At 35.6% G+C, this 19,810-nt stretch overlaps 2 protein-coding genes across 2 annotated transcripts; both read right to left on the bottom strand.

Moving 5' to 3' along the window:
* Window positions 1-1,613: 1,613 nt before the first annotated feature.
* Window positions 1,614-5,294, bottom strand: LOC120633451 (proteasome subunit alpha type-4). Its single transcript, XM_039903659.1, has 6 exons — window positions 5,154-5,294; window positions 4,990-5,032; window positions 4,266-4,595; window positions 3,142-3,272; window positions 2,329-2,452; window positions 1,614-1,817 (listed from the first exon to the last, which is right to left on the bottom strand). Exons 1-6 carry the CDS (start codon window positions 5,154-5,156, stop codon window positions 1,675-1,677), a joined length of 774 nt encoding a protein of 257 aa, XP_039759593.1. The 5' UTR covers window positions 5,157-5,294; the 3' UTR covers window positions 1,614-1,674.
* A 4,500-nt stretch (window positions 5,295-9,794) lies between these two features.
* LOC120633452 lies at window positions 9,795-12,528 on the bottom strand. The gene is made up of 3 exons (XM_039903660.1): window positions 12,229-12,528; window positions 11,106-11,298; window positions 9,795-10,093 (listed from the first exon to the last, which is right to left on the bottom strand). Exons 1-3 carry the CDS (start codon window positions 12,526-12,528, stop codon window positions 9,795-9,797), a joined length of 792 nt encoding a protein of 263 aa, XP_039759594.1.
* Window positions 12,529-19,810: the final 7,282 nt, after the last annotated feature.

Below are 19,810 nucleotides of genomic sequence, written 5' to 3'. Positions count from 1 at the left end.
TTACAGTGCCAATGTGCTTTCGTGTGGCATACTACGCAACGAAGCTGGCTTGGTTGCTTCTGAGGGAAGTGTCCAGCTCCATCCTGATTCATACCTGGCACCACTGAAGATTTACGCTGTCTTCTATCGGGTCTTTTGGTTTCTATAGCCCTTAAATAATAGCGGGCCATACTTCGACGAAACTGGAGCTTGGTCCATTTTGTCTTCCACGGACAGGATATGCCGAGCCTTACTTCCACCTTTTAGCCCAAGCTCAGAGGGTAAACTTAGTCGTAGTTTGTAACAACACTGTTGTCAAGCCATCGCACGAACAAAATTCGATTTACTGTAACGAATCGGTAGTCAAATTCGGCTCGGAGTTACTTTTTCATTCACTTTCTCAACTTTTGATCCCAAAGGCTCCTATTGGTCTCTCCTACTGATTTCCCACAGAATATATCAAAAGCATAGCAATAACTATCTGCACTTGCAATCATTCAGTCTTATATCCAAATAGAACTGGCTTGTCTCTTATGAACTGTTTGGCTGGGTGACGTCCAAAATATTTCACCATTGACTCGTCTATCGTTAGATGCTCATGGACTACACTCCACTGAAAGAATTTCTTGATCAGCACATCAGCAAGTACTTTGAATATCTTATCGGTAGATCCCGCAGCAGCTTCACTGTCGCAAAAATGCAGGAATCTTTTGACATTGCTTTTGAAACAATGGAAAAATAACAGTCTTCATCTACATTCTCTACCAGTACAGTCACTATTGTGGAAGTGAGTGGTATCCAGTCAGTAGTAGAATGCCAATAAAAATTTTGGGGTCATCAATGGTTATCTGAAAGTCATGGTTGTAGTGTTGTGCAGCATATAACTTCGTGTTCAGAACAAACTCTTCATTAAAAATATCTTTTATTGCTTCTTCGAGGCCCCGATAGTCAGTTGCAAAATCAAATGATCGCTTCTTCATTGTTAACGAACGGTGAAACTAAAACTGTAAAAAATAAATAAAATAATATAATCAATAAGCCCATTGGACCCATTTGGGGACACCACACTAAAGTATCTTCCCTTATAGTCAAATCTTACAAAATACCTAATACAATAGCATTATTTTCTAGTGACAGCTATAGGCAATTGAATAATTCTGGAAAAAACTAAATAATCAATCATTCGATTTTTACCGCGTGTGCAGACAGGAAACCGGGAAAAGGGTATAATTCTTAATATCGCACTTTCGTGGTATAATATGAAAGAACTAAAAACGTCCCAACATTGAGACACCAACCGTAAACTGACAATGTGAGGGTCAGTTCACAGAGAGACGCAACGAAGCGCAATAATTAAAAGAACTTCTTTATCTTTAATGCCAGTCCTGATGTCCTTGCATTCAGCATGTTAACATTTCACTGCTATCTCATGTAAGAGAAGTCTTAGAGCATAAACTCACCACGCTGCTCTGAAGCAGATTGGCATCGCCCACAGATGCCCAATTGATTATAGCATGTAGTTTCTTTTACATATTTTATAAATTATGTTGGTTTATGTTTGTCTAAACATGAATTTAGTTAAATCCATGCGACAAAAATGGTTTAAAGTAATTAATTAGAATAAAACACAAACGTTTAGTGAAAAAAATGTAATCTGCAGTTGATAAGATAGACCTTTATTTGAAAAATACAAAATTACGATTTGGGTAGCAGTTTCTTGGCAGCTTCCGCTTCAGCTTCACTCTTTTCGAAGTTGGTAATCAATTTCTCAACTTCAGCGCTTGTGAGGACTCTTATAATAGTTTTATTATCTTTGCGCGTAAGAGTAGCCATTTCCACTGAAAAATATAATAATTTTGTTACTTTTATAAAATATTTAAATAGTCCAAACAGGAAATAGAGTTTGAATTACACACAAATTCTATACTGAATTAAAAATTCTATAGTAGCTAAACAATAGCTTTTGTCAGGAAAAAGTGATCAAAGGATGCTATAATTTTTTTGGTTGAAGAATAGAAATGCAGCGTTTTTCACAGGTGACACCCCTCAGGATACCTCTCATTCTATCACATACTATAAAGCAAAGTAACCTTCATGCAACAACATTAAAACTGTAGTGTAAAACCATTATAATCATCTTCAGTGGAAACTTCATTGATTTATGTCATAATTTTTTTTTATATTACTCTTATGTGTATTGTCTGTTGCCCTGGGAAAGCTTATAATTAAATAAATCTTCATTATTACAACCCAGTCAAGGAGGATTGGTATACATACTGTACTGTACCAGTACTTATTCCATTTAGCTGTAAATAATAAATTCATTGATATTACAATTCAGATACTAACCTTTCTCTGGGGTGAGTTTGGTCATGTCCAAAGTCTTGCTGAGCACTTTGATAGCCAAAGCCTGTGCCTCATCCAAAGTTGTTTCATTTTCCTTGTATTCCTGTTTAAGACTGGATACTGCAGCCTGAAATTGCAATATTTTTTAATTAGTAAAAATTTAATTAAGTACCTTGATTCAATGATCACAATCTCCTAAATATTAATCTCTCAGATTCTGATAGAGGGCATTTACTATCACTTCAAGACTACATAATATCTCAATCTAAAACTCTATGATCCACCACTTTGATTCAGAAGCCATCTTGCACATGCAATTTTTTCATGGTGTACAGTGTCAAATTAAAGGCCTTGACTAATAAAATAACTAGTCCAGCCTTTTTATTTGATACCCATTTACCCATTTTGTTAGAGAAGAGAGTGAGACCTCCTGGTACTTGTACACTATTATATGATTAAAAGAAGATCTCAGCATAATAATTAAGATATGAATGTAAAAAACTTTAGTTTTATCCATATTGAGGGGGGTTTTTTAAGTACTCCACCATTTAGTTTTGACAGGTCACAACTTTATTTAATATTTTTCATGGTGTTCTTTATTTTACTTGCGAAAGTATTATATTTGATATACATATCAAGGGGGTCAATAGGTAATTGAAGTTAGTTATACTATGACAATTGGTACTTCTGATGACAATTATTATAAGCGTACTAAACTTCAGAGAAATTGGACGAAATTAATTTCTTATACTAGATTTAATCCCATCTGTCTGCTTAATTGTCAAGAAAAAAAAAACATTTAATGAAAATACTTACAGCGCTATTATTTCCTATGCAAGTAGCTTTCCAGCCTCCATAGTTGCCACTTGGGTCAGACTGGTAAAGCTGATAGCCATAGTGTTTATCCCACCCCATGTAGAGAATGGATACTCCAAAGGGTCTCTTACCTGAAACACAATAAATAATATCAATCAATCCTAACCGTATTCGGTCACAGCAACTGTTTCAGATTCCGGCTGAGAGCGCCGCTGGTGAGCCCTTAGATGACTCGCATAACCTGATTTTGTGCTAAACGTACGGCTGCATTCGCTACACGTCAACACACCGGCAATGTAGTTATATGATAAGGCCGCTGGTTGTCGTGCCTTTAGCTCATCGCGTTTAGCATCAAGCGCCTTAAGTCGCCTCAACTCAAACTTCGTCACGTTCGTGTTTACTAAGCGCCGCCAATGTGGGCGGTCTTTCGTAATGGTCTCCCATCTTGCCGGAACTATGGAACATTGCTTCATATGACGCTTCAGCACATCTTTATACCGCAGAAGCTGGCCGCCTTGTTTCCGCTAGCCATCTTGCAGTTCAGAGTAGAAGATGCGCTTTGCAACTCACTCGTCAGACATCCGTGAGACATGCCCACACCACCGTAGCTGCCGCCTCATCAAGTATGCCTCGATACCCCAGACATTTGCTCGCCTTAATATTTCTGTATTGCGAACACGGTCCGTGTTCGCAATAAATAATAATCTATATGCTTAATGTGTGTTGACATCTTACAATGTATATTATGTGTCGGGAGGTTTCTGCCATAGATAGTTACTACCCTACCGGCAAAGATGTGCTGCTAAGTGATTTAGCATTCCCGTACAATGTTGCAAAGAAACCGATTAGGGTTTGGGTTAATATAAGTGCCATACTCCCTAACATAATAGCTTTACCATCTTAAGACTCCATCATTACGTATAACCAGGTGAGATTGCAGTTAAGTCCTTAGCCAGTTCATTAAAGGTTAAACTGAATGATATTTAGTATTCAGTTATTCAGTGACACCACTATTTAGATTAATAGAATCTACATTTAAAAAGTAAATCACTGAAAATTCAAAGTAATATGGAGATTAGGGATGTTCACCTTTGAAGTAAAAGTATTTATGAAATAAACTGTACCTCCATACTGTGTATAAGCCTGTTTAACATCACAAAGCCACGATACAAGTTGTTCACAAGGTATTGACTCTCCGTACTGCAGCAAATACCTCTGTGCTATCAACCGCAGCTCATTAGTCAATACATTAGCATCAGATGTAATACCAGCAACAGAGCAGACCATATCTTCATTTAACTTGTATATCTTCTCAGAGAAGAACACTTCATCTAGGAGTTTGTTGGTATTTCTGCGTTCAGCTGCTAGCAAGATTCCATCAGTTGCAAGGATCCCAAGTGAGGTGCCAGCATGACTTATAGCTTCCATAGCATATTCAACCTGATATAGCCTTCCTAAAAAGGGCAGGGAAATATTAATGAAGAAAAAATCCTACATATTGATACTCATGTGATATTGGCAACATAATATTAGGGTCATAAAGAATCTTTACCAAAAGATCTGCACAAATTAAACTGCATGGTTCCATTTTGCCACAAAAAAATACCTTACTGTAGTTTAAATGCACAACTTTTCAAATTAACTGCAGACAATAACAGAAGTTCTATTAATTATTTCTGTTTACTAAAGTAGATGATTCAATATTCTGAACAAAAATATTTAAACACTCACTGACAACTACTACTTTATTAGTTTAACAAAGATGCACAAGTAATTTGAAAGGGTATGTTTTCAGCAGAATATATTTAATTAATTAATTTCTTAAGTAGAAACATAAAAGTAAATTACCTTCAGGTGAGAAGATTGTTGTTCTTGTATCATAACGCCGAGCCTGTAAAAATGCAAAACATTTTTGATGTAAAATACCGGAATGACCAAGCAATAACTAGCTAACCTAATAATTGCCTTAGCAGTCTCGTATTAAGTTGGTCATATGTTAAATCATCGCTTACCATTTTTGATAGAATATAATACTTTAATCAAATGCACTTTGTCTTCAGAATTCCTATGAATTCTCTTTAAACACAATTTATCAAAAATAAAGTAGCTTTGCCGGATTATGAATGACAGATTCAGAATAATTTGACAGTTGCAAAAACAGCCAACCAAAGATGATAGTTTAGTTTTCGATATTTATTTTTTAATTTTAATTTCGTTCGGAAATTAGATTTTATTTTATTAAATTTTTATATTAATATGTATTAAGTGTCCTGTATTTAAAATGTCCTAAATAAATATACATAAACCAAACTATAAACCAAAATCTTAATTTATATATATATATCTTAAAATATTAACTAATTATAATAATAAAGCAGCATTACCTTCGTCAAGATCGGAAATTGGATTAAATAAAACATTAAGAATAAAATGCTATTTCTGACCTGCTTATAATTGGAAATTTAATAATACCACGAATATTCTAAAATTAATCTTTACTCTGAGACTAAATCACTAGTAAATTCGTAACCAATAATGTTATAAGCTCAGCATCTAAGCATATTTAATCAATATTTCTGAACGAAATTAAAAAAAAAAAACCGTTTTGGCGGAAACGGAAAGCATTGCATGAAGGTATTTGTAACTTGTGCTCGTAACAAAGCAAAAGAAGATGATGAACATTATTTACTATCAGCAACGAACTCAAAGCTTCGTTCGTTATATAATCATATCATAGGCAGCAACATTTTTGACTTATTGCTCTTAAAGAGTAGGTATTCTTCATAGGCTTCTTAATTTCTCAGTATAATAAATTAAGCGTCTTGATTTTCAATTACATAAAATAATCAAGCGTAAAATGTATAATTAATCAGTCGTGCCTACATACACGAGCGACCACAAAACCGCGCCACCCGAGCCACCGCCATAATTTCTGTAGTGAACAGCATCGACGATGTGTAGTCTGGCGGCCCCCGGGCCCCGGCGTCAACCGCGTACGGCGAGTTGATATAAAATAATACTAATAATAATAAATACTGAAATAAACTACGACGATACACACGTCACCGTAGCTAGCCCCAAAGTAAGCGTAGCTTGTGTTATGGGTAGGTACTAAGATGACTGATGAATGATGATATTTTTACGAATAATATACATAAATACTTATAAGATAGGTACAGATAAACACTCAGTCACTAAAAAACGTTCATGAACCCACAACCTTGGACTCAGAAGACAGGGTCACTGCCCAAAGCATCAATCGGCCGTCCGAAAAAAAAAATTAAAACTGCAGAAAATTTGCCGGTGGAGACTTTTTGTGGTTGTAGCCAGTGGCTTCTGTGTTGGGACAAAGTTTGTCGGGACATCGTGTACTGACCCACACCCTGCATTTGGATGCACCGGATACTACATAGTAATTATTATTGATATAAAGACGAGGTGAGTAAGTACCTCTTTACGTAGGTATTTAGTTGGGAGTGTCTGTAGGTATTAATTAAGTAAATAAGTGTAAAGACAATGATTATTTTTCGTAACTTTTTATTAAAAATATCTCATGCAGTCAACCATACCTACTTCTACTTAATATCATTATGCTATACTATAACAATACAAGTACATATTAATTTACAAAACACACTCACTTCTTACACCTACATTATTATGGATTGTGCATTCACTTTAACTTTTCCCTTATACGACGTGTAAATGAAAACCGAAATATTACTTCACATGATTTAGAGGAACATTGTTTACTGTCTGTGAGAATTATCTGTAAAACCGAAACACTAATTGTTATTGGGTAAACCACTGGCAACGATTTTAATGAAAGAATACAGATAAAGCCCTAACATCTGCCACTTTATTACGTACGCTTCGCGTAGCGAAGGTACTATGCACGTATCGGTCTTTTATCTTCAAAAACCCTATTGAAGATACTAAGTGCTTACTTTTGACAACCCTGTCATAAGTAAGCACTTATGTCAACCCTATATATAAAATAAATATGCTTCTTTTGATTTAATATTTTTAAAGGGTGATATTTAAAGGGTGGGTGGTACCTTATGAAATGTACTTATGCACCCTTCAACTATTATTTCGTAATTTGGTTACACGTTGTATAAGATAGAGGACAATTTGTAGAGAATGGACTGTAATAAGAAGTGGCTACATAATTATTAGGTTTTCAAATAATTCGTAAAAAATAAAAAATATGTTGGCAGACAACAATTTAGGCATAAATCGCACACACTTTGACGATTTCACTAACCAGTATAAATTCTAAAAATATTTTAGAATTTATACAGGTTGTACCTAAACTAAGGCAACCTATATCATACAAACAACGTTAATAAATTTTAATATGGGTAAATTATTTACGCATAAAAAATCTAATCTATTTTAACAAATGCTCGTTTTGCCGAGTTATAGAACTAGCCACTTTGTACAGAGTCATATTATTAGTTAATAGTTTTTGATTTAAAAGTTTTTAATCATCATTGAAGCGGTGATAGCCCGGTGGGTAGGAGCTCGACTTACCTTTCGGGGGGCCGAGTTGAATCGCAGCAAGCAAACTTTTCTAAGTTAAATATCACTTGCTTCAACGGTAAGGGAAAACATCGTGAGGAAACCTGCTTGCCCGAGAGTTCTCCATAATGTTCTCAAAGGTTCGTGGAGTCTACCAAGCCGCACTGGGCCAGCTTGGTGGACTACTGCCTTTACACCTTCTCATTTTAGGAGGAGACCCGTGTCCTGCAGTTGGCCAGTAATGGGTTACTTTGATGATGATGATGATAAATCACCATTAGGTACTATGAACCCATTACTCTGAACGAGATGGCCCGACTAAATATTATTCAACGTAAAACATTTTTTTTTAATTTACCATACCAAACGGTAGGCATTTCATTTTAAAAAGTTTAAACTTATCATATAAGTAATAGGTAATCAATTAATCTACTTAAATTACTTTAGAATACCCAAAGCTGTTCGTGCGCGAGTTGAGTGCTATTATTATTACCCTAACCGGTCACTTTTCCATACAAACGTTTCGTAAGATTATTGCGAATGCGGTGGCCAAATTTTAATTATTATGTTAAATCCTTAACTAAGCAAGATCTAGCTAAGTACAGAATAATTAATACGAGAATCATCTGCGGCTGCCGATAACGTCTGTATGGAAATGGATGGTCAATAGTCAAAACCACCTTAGGTGGGTGCGCCTGCAATGAACTTTGAAGTGTCAACCTTGTCACCTGTCACACTACTATCGATAGCGTAAATTGTTAAGAATCTACTCAAAGCACGTATTTACATTGTGATGTCAAACGTGCGGTAATAAAATAGGCGTGCTGTGTTTGCAATTTGATTAGTTATGATCTTGTAATGTCATGTGTTTTTTCAGTTACGTGGTAGGGAGGTATCCACCGGTCCATAGATAAAAATGAATAGATGGTCCTGTGAATGGCTCCGCACACACATCTATTGAAGGCATCAAACTTGTTTGTTGGTCTTTCCTTCACGTTCTAACTAAGTTACCAAGCAACTTTGATATTTGGTATGAGGTTTCGAATTAGGTTAGTTGACAGAACGGAGAGTAAGATAGGCTGCTTTTTATCCTAGGAAACCAAACGGTTACCACGGATTTTTCAAGAAACTTTAGTAGGTAATCGCGGACGAAAAACGCAGGCATTAGCTTGTTGACCATAATCAGAATATTGTCAATGATATTGTATAATATTGTCAATATAAATTATATAAGTCATTAATTTTTTTTCACTAATTCGACGGATAAACTAATTAGCGCCATCTCTTACAATACTCATGAACTATGATAATACAAAAATGAATACATAATGAGTTACGTGGCAAGATCTTGGTAGAAGCTACGAAAAACCTATCCACAGGTAGAGATATATTTTTGTGTTCAGTAAGATCCTATCCTTCTGCGGGATAAAAAGTATCCTAAGACCGTTCCTAACATGCACCTGAAAGCCATTAAGTTTAGTTTCCGATGATTTCTTTGAGGAACACTTTATATTTATAATATTAAATATTTATATTATTATTAATGCTTATAAATCGACTAACTGTCCACTATTAATAATTTGTGAGAAGTGATCCCCACGTGTTTAACTCATTGCATCGCCTTCCCATGGTAGGTAGGTAAGTAGTAGGTAGCCATGATGATTACCCCATAGAAAAAAGGGTCACAACTACTAGCACATTCCTCAGGTTGACGTGACACTCAACTGGCGAACGCACATTAGACAATCCTTTATCAATAATCATTAATCATTAGACAATTCCTTAGTCTATGTTTATTACATTCAATCGAAAGACCCTATATGAAGAAGTCACAAAATTGACGTCACAACATTTCTTGCGCCTCCTTGCCAAACTGCGCAAGGACGCGCAAGAAATGTTGTGACGTCAATTTCCGATGTTATTAGTTTCCGATGTCATAGCGAATGGACTCTTCTTATTATATTATGGTCTTTTATTATATTAAAGATACCAAAAAAAAAAATAGTTAGGGTTGTCAAAAGTGAAAATTGCGGATTGGTTATAAGATACAACAGAACAAATAACTTAACTACAAAATTAATCAATTAAGCATTACTGTCTCCACCGGTAGAGCCAGCTACATTATGTAGTCACAGAGCTTTTCGGGTAGTTGATATTAAATCGATAACAGGTTGAATAAGGATATAAACTAGAATCATAACAACAAAAGCCATAAGTGCTGTTGAAAGACCGCCATGCGTGGCGCTATAGTACTCCATGTTGAATCCCATCGCCATTGTGATGAGACCCATGGAGACCGCGAACATACCGACAGCTATATGGAATATTTTCACAGGCCCACTCTTGATTTGCAAGCGCACTTTTGAAGAGAATAATGCTATGATGCCCGATATAAAACTTATGATGGTGAAACTTAAGGCGATTACACCTGAAATGTAAATTTACAAGGGATTATGATTAAGTTGTTTAATGATACCTAATTTAAGGTAGATAAATTCAAATTAAAAAAATTCTTTATTCATATAGTAGGCCTACACAAGGCTCTTATGAAGCGTTATAGCATATACGTTCATACATATATGTTTATGTAATTGGAAAGGGATATAGATGACTACATTCGCCAACTTAAACCTAAAGTCAAACAATATGAATCAAATATTAGGAAATAATCAAGCATTAGGAAGGTTATTAAAGTCAAAGTCAATGTCAAATATTTCTTTATTCAAATAGTCCCAAAGATGGCGCTTATGATGCGTTGGTTACTCAAATAGACGTCTACATAGTATTGAGACGATGACGATAACTACATTCGTAATCTTAAAACTGAATCTACGAGGGTTCCAAACGCGCTCTGGTCTAAAATAAGCCCACAGCAAACTTAGCCGGGTGTTCTTTTTGTTATCACTATCTCACATTGTCATTTAAAACTATTTTAAAATCAGCCTGGTTAGAGCAATCATTCAAATTCAAAATTCATTTATTTCAAGTAGGCCTACTTTATTAGCACATGTGAAACGTCAAGTATGTTTGTTTGTGTGACTCGTGACTCTACTGCCGGTTGTAAAAGCTGATTCTAGCGAGAAGAGCCGTCAAGAAACTCAGTAGTTACTCTTTTCCAATATCAACATTTACAATCATTTTTCTATCTTGTGGGAGATGAGAGCGAAGCTGGCTGCTTAAAATATTACTACGTAGTAGACGTAGATTCAACTGTGTTAGCAAAGTTTTGCACATTACTACGAACTTTTAATTCGATTGCAAGATGAATCATAGTTTGCAAAATTTTCAGTAACATGGAAGTTATTTGGTATAACAAATATGTGTTTATCTCAAGTAAGAATTGGAACACTCAATAATTTTGATACCTACTGAATTTATCTTGTCACTCGCGATATCGAACGTGTTTTGCAATTTCCTTGATAAGAGTCAGAGTAACTCACCGCATATCCCATGGGCTGTGTCGATCTGCATGCCCACTTCTGACAATGCAAGGAAGGTTCCACCGATTACGAACAGCGATCCAGCGACTTGAAGGCATCCGTGTATGACCCTTTTGCTGTCTTTGCTGAGTTGGAATGACCAAGAGTTATATCTATGTAGAGTCATTATTGATTCTACTAGAAATAGTTGGTACTGGAAAAAACACAAATAATTTTTTATACCCTGAATGTTGTAAAGGAGTTAGAATGGAATGAGATTATCGTAATTGAACGTAGACTTTACGAAAGGTGCAGTGGTTACATCGGATTGCTTTTGACTTAGTAATATCCGTTACAACTTATCTTACCATAACCGACAACTATTCATAAATTAAATAAACTACTATGTCAAGATCAGAGCTGAGATGAAAAACCTGACAGTGACCTTTTTTATAGAAACCATCAAGCTGAGGAAGATTGCCTATCTGATAGTTGGTGGAAAACCATTGCCTATGTGTAAACCGAGTGGAACTTCGCAAGGCATCCTATTAAGTACCGCCCTGTGTCCACCAACCTGAGCGTCGGTGTTCTAGCCTCATATATATGCCTTAAATTACACCGGCAACTACGCCCTTCCGACCGCAATGCTGCTTGGCGGCACAAATAAGAAATAATAAGGTAGTTGTTACTCGGACGAGCTCAGTCCCAAAAACCTCTACTACTAATGACCTATGTTTTGGCACTGTATCACCCTAGAATCTTCTATTGCTAATACTTCCCAACTAATAGCAAGTTAGAGTTAGCTCCATTGGCGTTTGCTTTGATGTATATCTAGATGAAGATATATGAATACGAAGCAGTGATAGCCCAAGGAGTAGGACTTCGACTTCCCTTTCGGGGGGCTTATTTCGAATCCCAGCACGCACCTCTAACTTTTCGGTGTAAAGTGTGTTTTAAGTTATTAAAATATCACTAGCTTCGACGGTGTAGGAAAACATCGTGAGAAAACCTGCATGTCTGAGATGGAGGGCGTGTGGAGTTCCAATCCACACTGGGCCAGCGTGGTGGACTGCGGCCTTAACCCCCTTTTCATTGTGGGCACGGGGCCCTGAGGTAAGCCAATAATGATTATATGTATACATACGCCAGTCCCCGCAAACACGATGTGAAGCTGCAAGTTAGTGACGTTTCCATTAGGTTGGGAAGTCAACGCAAAGTGCCACAAACAAAACACCACAATAGCAATTTGCATATGATGGAGTAAGTTGATCAGTTGGCATATAGCTGCCCACGCCGAGCCCCAAGAGGAGTTATACGTGTCATTGCTCTCTTCATCGTATGCACCAGGAGCTTTAGTCACCTCAACTTGGTAAGGGACGTGCTCGCGAACTTCGAACACTTCCACGTTTTCGATAGATTGCCTACTACCACTGGGCCTATCCATTTTGTTTTCTAACCGAAACAAACTTTTTTATTTTAGTATTCAAAAGAACACTAGAATGCCTTCGCACTAGGTATCCGAGAACTATCAAACTACATACTAAAACATCAGGAATTTTGTAAGATAATGTATCTCGTATTGATAGCACGAGAAAAAACGATTGTTAGTTCGACTATCGTCACGGGATTGACACTTTTGAGATTACAATCTTGCGTAATCCTTTGATAATATAAGATGAGGTAGATTATGTTTATCTTACATTGGGCATCGCTAGAAAAAATTACTAAAGTTTTTTTATACTGCTTTTATTTTAGTGCCTTTGAGACTTATCTGTGAAACAAAAGCGCTAATAGTTTTTGACTTAACCATTGCCATAGTTTTTACTGAAAGAAATTAGATACAAACGTAACACCACATGCAAAAATTTAATCAAGTGACTCACTTTACTAGGTACGCGTCGCGCAGCGTAGGTACTATGCACGTGTCGGTCTTTTATCTTCAATAGGTTTGTCATAAGTAAATACTGAGAATGTTTTGAATTAGTTTGTATGAAAAAATAATTATGCTTCTTTTGATTTAATATTTTTACAGGGTGATTCCTTATGAAATATAATTATGCATCCTTCAACAGCAATTCGTAATTCCGTTACACGTTGCTTATACAAGGGTCATTGGAATATGGTCAAAGATGTACCGTCAATCGCTTGTTGCTTGTGCTTTCCTGTACGATATGCACGCACCTGTAACTTCGCTAAGTCATATGCGGTTTTAAGAAATTAAAATATAACTTGCTTTAACTCGATTTTGAGAAGTGATTATGATTTGGAGTAAAGTTTACCCTTACCCTAACCATATTTCCGTAATCTTGTTATACAAATATGACTTAAAATAGCTTACTAATTTTATACGGTTGTATTAGTGTGTGTCTAGATTGATCGCAACGTCATTATCAATCCAGTACCGGCAGGGCTCCTTTCAGATTGAGAAGGGTTTTTACGTACTAATCGCTAGCCAAGTGAGGAATTTAAGGACATTATCGGGAACTCTCAGAAATGCAGGTTCCTCAGTTCTTCTTATCAACCCATTACCGGCCCACTACCAGGCAAAGGTCGTTTCCCAGAATGGTAAGAGTAAAGGCCATACGTACCCGGCCGTAGGTTGGTGGCCCCTGGCAAAGTGTGGCTTGGTAGATAGTAGACTTCACACGCCTTTCAGAATATTATTATGGAGAATTATCGAACATGCGAGGGTTTCATACGATGTTTTCACCATTAAAGCAAGTGGATTTTGGTTCTTGAAAAGCACATAACTCACAACCGTACTAAAGTGAAGCCGATGTCCTAATAACTAGGCTACTAGGCTATCACCGTTAAATTCTTTCTATCTTCTCCTTTCTATGTATATCTATCTATCTATAGCTAAAAAAGGCTTGCCCAAACGGCACAAGGTACAAATTTGGATTTTTGATCGAGTTATAAAATCAGAAACACGTGCCTTTCAGTTTTTGAATCGAGTATCGGGTATCCTCGTCTTTTATTTTTAAGGATATATCCGTGGAACTTGGTATTTTGGCATATTGTGTAGGTACCTATACCTACATTTTTTTTTGACATCGCAGTGTGTCCATCTGTGATTGCTTTTATAAAATTTTTGCCATATGCTACTCAGCACTAGATGTCGCTACAAGTAACAAAAAACTTCGAACAAAAATGCCCTGGTAAGAAACCTAGTAAACTAGAACCATGTAAGAACTCACTGATGATTGTGATTTTAGTATTACATTGTTTAACAAGAGGCTAATACAATGTATGCCAATGTCTTCCGTTCCAGTCGTTGTGATATCCCGATAACTGTTATGAGGGACTTTAGGCATCCCCCGAGCGAAGCGAACGTGCGGAACTTAACCGGTTTGGACCTTTAACTTTTAGACTTGGGTGCGTTTTAAGTTAGGTAAGTAGGTATCACTTGCTTTAACGGTGTTAACTTCGTGAGGGAACCCTTAAATATGCCTGAGAGTTCTCCATAATATTCTTCAATGATGATGATGTCTACCAATCCACAATTGACGAGCTTGGTGAAATTTCAAGAAAAGACCCGTGCGTTGTAATGGGCCCGTCCGCGTCATGAGTTGATAAAAATTATTCAAATAAATTGATATCTAGTTTAAAAAAAAGACTAAGTATAGGACTTACCTTATCACATTAAAACGCTTTTGAAAATAAGACTCAAATAGTGTTAAATTATAATTTCTCAATTATTTAAAATATAGGATTGGTTACAACCTATCATTCAATTAGATCGATATTTGAAATGATAAACCGAACAGTTTTAAACGAGAACGTCGCTACAGTTATTAGACAAAAAGCGACATACACAACTTTAAAAGCGCCGGCCAGGAGTGGCGGCCAGCCTCCAAATTAATAAGGGATCTAAGTTATTATTTTCTAAGCCCCTCACGGCCCTTACCGAGGCTTGCCCATTTGTCAACATAGCACCGATAACTAAGGGTCAGTTAGATCATAGATTAAGTGATCCTTCGCTTTTAGTCATGATATATTTAAAAAGTTACCGTGCTTTGAAGTTTATCAAACGAATGCTAAGCAAGTGGCAAAGCTTCGAGTTATTAAGTGTTGCTTCGCACTTCAACTGGCAGCACCTTTCAAATGTTTAGCAAACCTTTTTAGCAAACCCTGCGTTACTATTCCAACGTTTTAACCACGTTTAATAATAAGGGGGAAGAGGTGTAGCTACTGACAAATATTATACTTAAAGAATTTGCTACCCGTGATTTCGTATACGTTAGTTTCATATTTTTTAAATTGATAAATTCCGCTGCATTCGTATATTAAAAAGTCTGCCCAAGATATATAATGTCTTAAAAAAAACATTGTTCCATGTATACAAAATTTTACGCAAAAGATCGGTTTTATATTAAGTCGCAACAAAGTATTTTCACCCATACAGAAATAGTCTTTCTGCGATACAAATATCTTATGTATATCTCTAGGATGCGAGCTTACTCTATGCCAAATTTTATCAAGGTCGGTTAGTGGAGCCAAACATGGGCATTAAATTAAAAAACGAACTCTCGTATTTATAATGAAAGTATGGATGTGAAATTCTGTTAGTTACTTCAACACGCCACTATGTCTGAACCTATTTGATTTAAATTTAGGAGCCTTACTAATAAAAGATAGACCTTCCCCTGCTGAACCTAATTTAAAATAGGTCCAAAACGACTAATTCGAGAGCAGAACAAAATACAAGGTGTAATATTATTTAGGTGAAAACTTAAGCGCAAAATAAATAATTTTGTAGTGGATTTTTATCCATACATAATGTATTCTAAGACCATGAGAGTTCCCTACGCGATTATTATAAAACGAATATTGGTCGGCATCCGCATCGTGTATCGATTATGGTCGATTATCTCGATTATTGATTCTGATTTATAGCATCGTATGCGCATCCATCGTCACGCTCGTTTTATTTAATAAGGAAAACTGAAATCTTTAAGTAATTTTAAATAATAGGGCCACTAAATCAAAAGCAATCGTTAGTCTTCGCTTCTGATTAGTAAATCAAATTTATGATTTATTTCAAGACCAATAAAAGTATTAAGTAGATCTTAAATAATTCGACTGAACATACCTAACGACTCGACGGACGTTTGAAGAACAATATATGTATAATATATAAAAAAGAATAATAAGAGATATGTTTCATTGTACAAACTTCAGAAATGTTTTTTTTATTATAAATAAGGTTTGCGTATCGAGCTTTTTCATATTACGGCTTTTACACCACTCTATTAAACATAAGTACTTCAAACTTTTGATTTCTCTTTGGCTATAATTTTTTGATGGATATTGAAATTATAGGTTTTAGAATTTTTCTCGTTGCTTGCGCTAGATGGATATTTTTCAAGATGGAAAGTCATCGGGACGTTACCGAGTAGGTTATGGTAATGCACCATTGAGTTTTAGTATGAAATATAATTTGCAAAAATATATCTTTTAATTGATTTTATCGAGAACCTTGAAATTTTCACAGGAATATGAGATCGTTGACTTTACTATTCCATATTATATTCAACTCATCTAATACTTGAAGATGATGGCGAAAAGCAAACGTACGGACGGAGTTTATCTAATAAACTAAGTGAAACATTTTTTTGGAACCCACAAAACAACTTCCTTAATTTTTTCCTAGAGCGTTTTATAGTCGAAATTTAATCTCAAAATTCAAATTCATGTGTTCCGATGTCGTATTTTTGTTTTTCAAATATGGAAATCAATTTAAATATTTCTTCGAAAAAAGTGACATTGATATTTGAATTTCGTATAGGTATTGCTTTTTAAAAGTAGTTTTTTGACGTACGTCGTCAAATCTTAACATTGAAAATGGGACGTATTACCTAGAAAGATAACTTAAAGGGTTGTTTTTAATGGATACTACAAAGACGATATACACAAACATTACGTAGGCAGAGTTTAATGCACCACATAAAATCGTACCGTAACCAAAGAGATCTCAATTGTTTTATTTCCACATCAGTACCATTAATATCGCATCTGTGGAGTTTAATCTCATATTAAGAAGTAAGATTATAGGTAGGAGGTGGGCTGGAATAGCTTACTGTGTGGTCTCTCTTAGAAAAATCACTATTCATTGTGGTGTGGTCTTATTCTAGGGATGTGAGATATTAATTGAGAACGTAGCTTTTCTTGAGGAAAACTTTGGAGGTTTCATTATAACGATACTCAAATGGCGGGATTTGACGATTAGGTATTTAAAATAAGTAACTTGCGTGCGTGCGTGTGTGTGTGCCTATGAGTGTTTGTGAGTGTGTGTGTGGATGTGTGTGTATGTGTATGTACGTGTGTGTTTGTGTATGCATGACTGAGAGTATATGTTAGCATGTTATGTTGTTATGGACGTCACTTTGTAGATTGTGTTCCATGCATACACTGTGAAGTGTTGATGATGAAAATGGTTTTGTATAACATGATATATTATATGTTTTTTAATCTAGAACATAAAATACCGTATTTTATGTTCTAGATTAAACATAATATATAAACAACATAAATATATTTTACCGTAATTTTCAGTGCGTATTGGGTAATATTTGATTGAGTTGATTTTTAGATCAGAAAAATTGTCTCTTTACTAATAATAATTTCTGTTTGGACAGAGGCTTGAGCCATGGCTATTCATCTTTGTCGTAGCTATACCATCGTCTTAAACCACTCGACTATTACAGCTATGCGTTAGGTACCTTTACATCTAGATATCTAATGGCGATCTAAGTTCACCCGCAACGAATTGATAACCACGGCACAGGCTCCCTAGGGAACGGTCTAGACGAAGATCATCTGTCATCGCGGGATTGACATAATAAATCATACCAGAGATTTCCGATACGATATTAATTATGGATGTCGGTTTGCTCGTACGCCTATGGTCTATTAGGATCACGAGGTCTTGGGTTTGATCCCGTATCGGATAATAGTTTGGACACCTATTGGCTTTTTCTGTTTATTATTAGTCATTAGGTACACAAAATAGGTAATAACTAAAAGTAGATCTAAATATAAGTAATAACAAGTTTTGTTCTAAGCTACAACCCAACGTATGTGTACACAACTTGAAATTAAATTAAACAAAGAGTAAACCCTTAAAAATAATATATATATAATTTCCCTAAAGTAATGTGGAATAGTGCTTAATAATTAGATTTTTTAAAATATTTATCCTTTTGTTAAAAATGTCAATATTACGATTAATTGATACTAAATCATTATAAAGGCGGCACATGCGAACGATGGGATTGTAAAAGGAAGTAATGTTCTTGTAGACACTTAGGACAAAGGGTTTCAAATATTTTAATCTAGTATTAACGCGAGTATTTATAGTAATGAGTGAGAGTAAGACGGAAGAATCAATTTGAGAATTAATGAGCTTAAATAAGAAGATCAAATGACAGTATTTTCGACGAAATTGCAAGCTTTGCATCCCAAAGTGTATAAACCTCTCATGGTAAGTTGTACGTTTATGGCCGAAATGATTTCGAAATGACAATATTCTGTCATAATTGTTGCGTAATGTCGAAATGTCAATAGTAGTCGGAAAGTATCTGGTGGCTTACTATTCGGTAGTAGTAGAGCTTTTTGAGACAAAGCTCACCCGGGGTAGTACTACGGCCACGCTTGTTTCTGTCCCCAACACTGTGATTTCATCCTACTCGTGATTACACATACATATTTTTGATTGACATATGGCTTAACTCCAACCTCGGGTTAATGGAAACAGGGTAGCACTTTTTATGGCAAGCTCTGTGAAGTTTTGCTTTGTTAATATGCGATTGTTTTACAATTCCAATCAAGTGGGCCATCTGCTTGGTCACCCTATATTTATTAGTAAAGAAAACATTTTGTTTTGTATCGCCGAAAGCATTTCCATTTTAAATATGCTTGACGTTTTTTTTTATATTAATTATAAACCCTATTTTAGGTAAGTCAACGTACGCCATTTAAACTCATATTTTAAAATAATATTGCTTTAAACGATTATAGTAAGCCCCCCTCCACGTCTCACAGCTTAAAAATCGGGGGTTAAACTTTGTACGTGATTAGGCATAGCGTTCTGAAAACGCATGTAATTACTAAACTTTTCCTTAAAAATATCCATGGGAAACCCTTAATTCCACTCGGATTTATTTGTCGCTGGTATCAGCTAATAAGAATTGATATATGACGCTCTTAATTATATTAATTGTAATGTACAGTGATGTTATTTCTTCTTGCTAGTTTGGAAAGAGTTCTTAATTTGTGAAACGCTACTTTTATAATTGGTACCTACACTACTACCAATAAATTTAATTTGTAAACCTTCCAATAAGAAAGGTACTTATAATTAACATGATAACAACCTAGGGAATTACCTCACATACTCGTAAATGTATTGATAACATAAAATTAAAACACATTCAATCAGGTATGTTTCCGACGCTTAGTCACCATCATAATTGAGCGGGCTTTTACTAGCATTTTTACTTTCCACTAGTTAACTTCTGGAACTACCAAACCAAGCCCTTTTATCGGAAAGCCGTGCCGCCGTCAGTTCATGTCGGGCTGTCATAGAGAAAATGCGGCACTGTGTTTTTTCACGCACTCAGTAAAGTTATGACTAAGTTCGAGCTTTCTACGAAGTTATGGTAGCCTAGTAATTTTAGTTTTTACTTATAGTTTTTATTATTATAATTTGCTAGTTAGTTTGCAGT

This window comes from Pararge aegeria, chromosome 21 (genome assembly GCF_905163445.1).
Source record: "Pararge aegeria chromosome 21, ilParAegt1.1, whole genome shotgun sequence".
Classification (NCBI taxonomy): domain Eukaryota; kingdom Metazoa; phylum Arthropoda; class Insecta; order Lepidoptera; family Nymphalidae; genus Pararge; species Pararge aegeria.
This window is presented reverse-complemented; position numbering and strand designations above follow the sequence as displayed.

Bases quoted from the DNA above. Each gene is read 5' to 3' on its own strand.
- LOC120633452 (XM_039903660.1), bottom strand. From the start codon at position 12,528: ATGGATAGGCCCAGTGGTAGTAGGCAATCTATCGAAAACGTGGAAGTG. The intron at 11,299-12,228 runs GTATGTATACAT...TGTTTTTTCCAG, and splicing joins TCGTGTTTGCGGGGACTGGC to TACCAACTATTTCTAGTAGA. The intron at 10,094-11,105 runs GTGAGTTACTCT...TTTACATTTCAG, and splicing joins CACAGCCCATGGGATATGCG to GTGTAATCGCCTTAAGTTTC.
- LOC120633451 (XM_039903659.1), bottom strand. The intron at 4,596-4,989 runs GTAATTTACTTT...TGCCCTTTTTAG, and splicing joins AACAATCTTCTCACCTGAAG to GAAGGCTATATCAGGTTGAA. The intron at 2,453-3,141 runs GTAAGTATTTTC...TTGCAATTTCAG, and splicing joins GCATAGGAAATAATAGCGCT to GCTGCAGTATCCAGTCTTAA.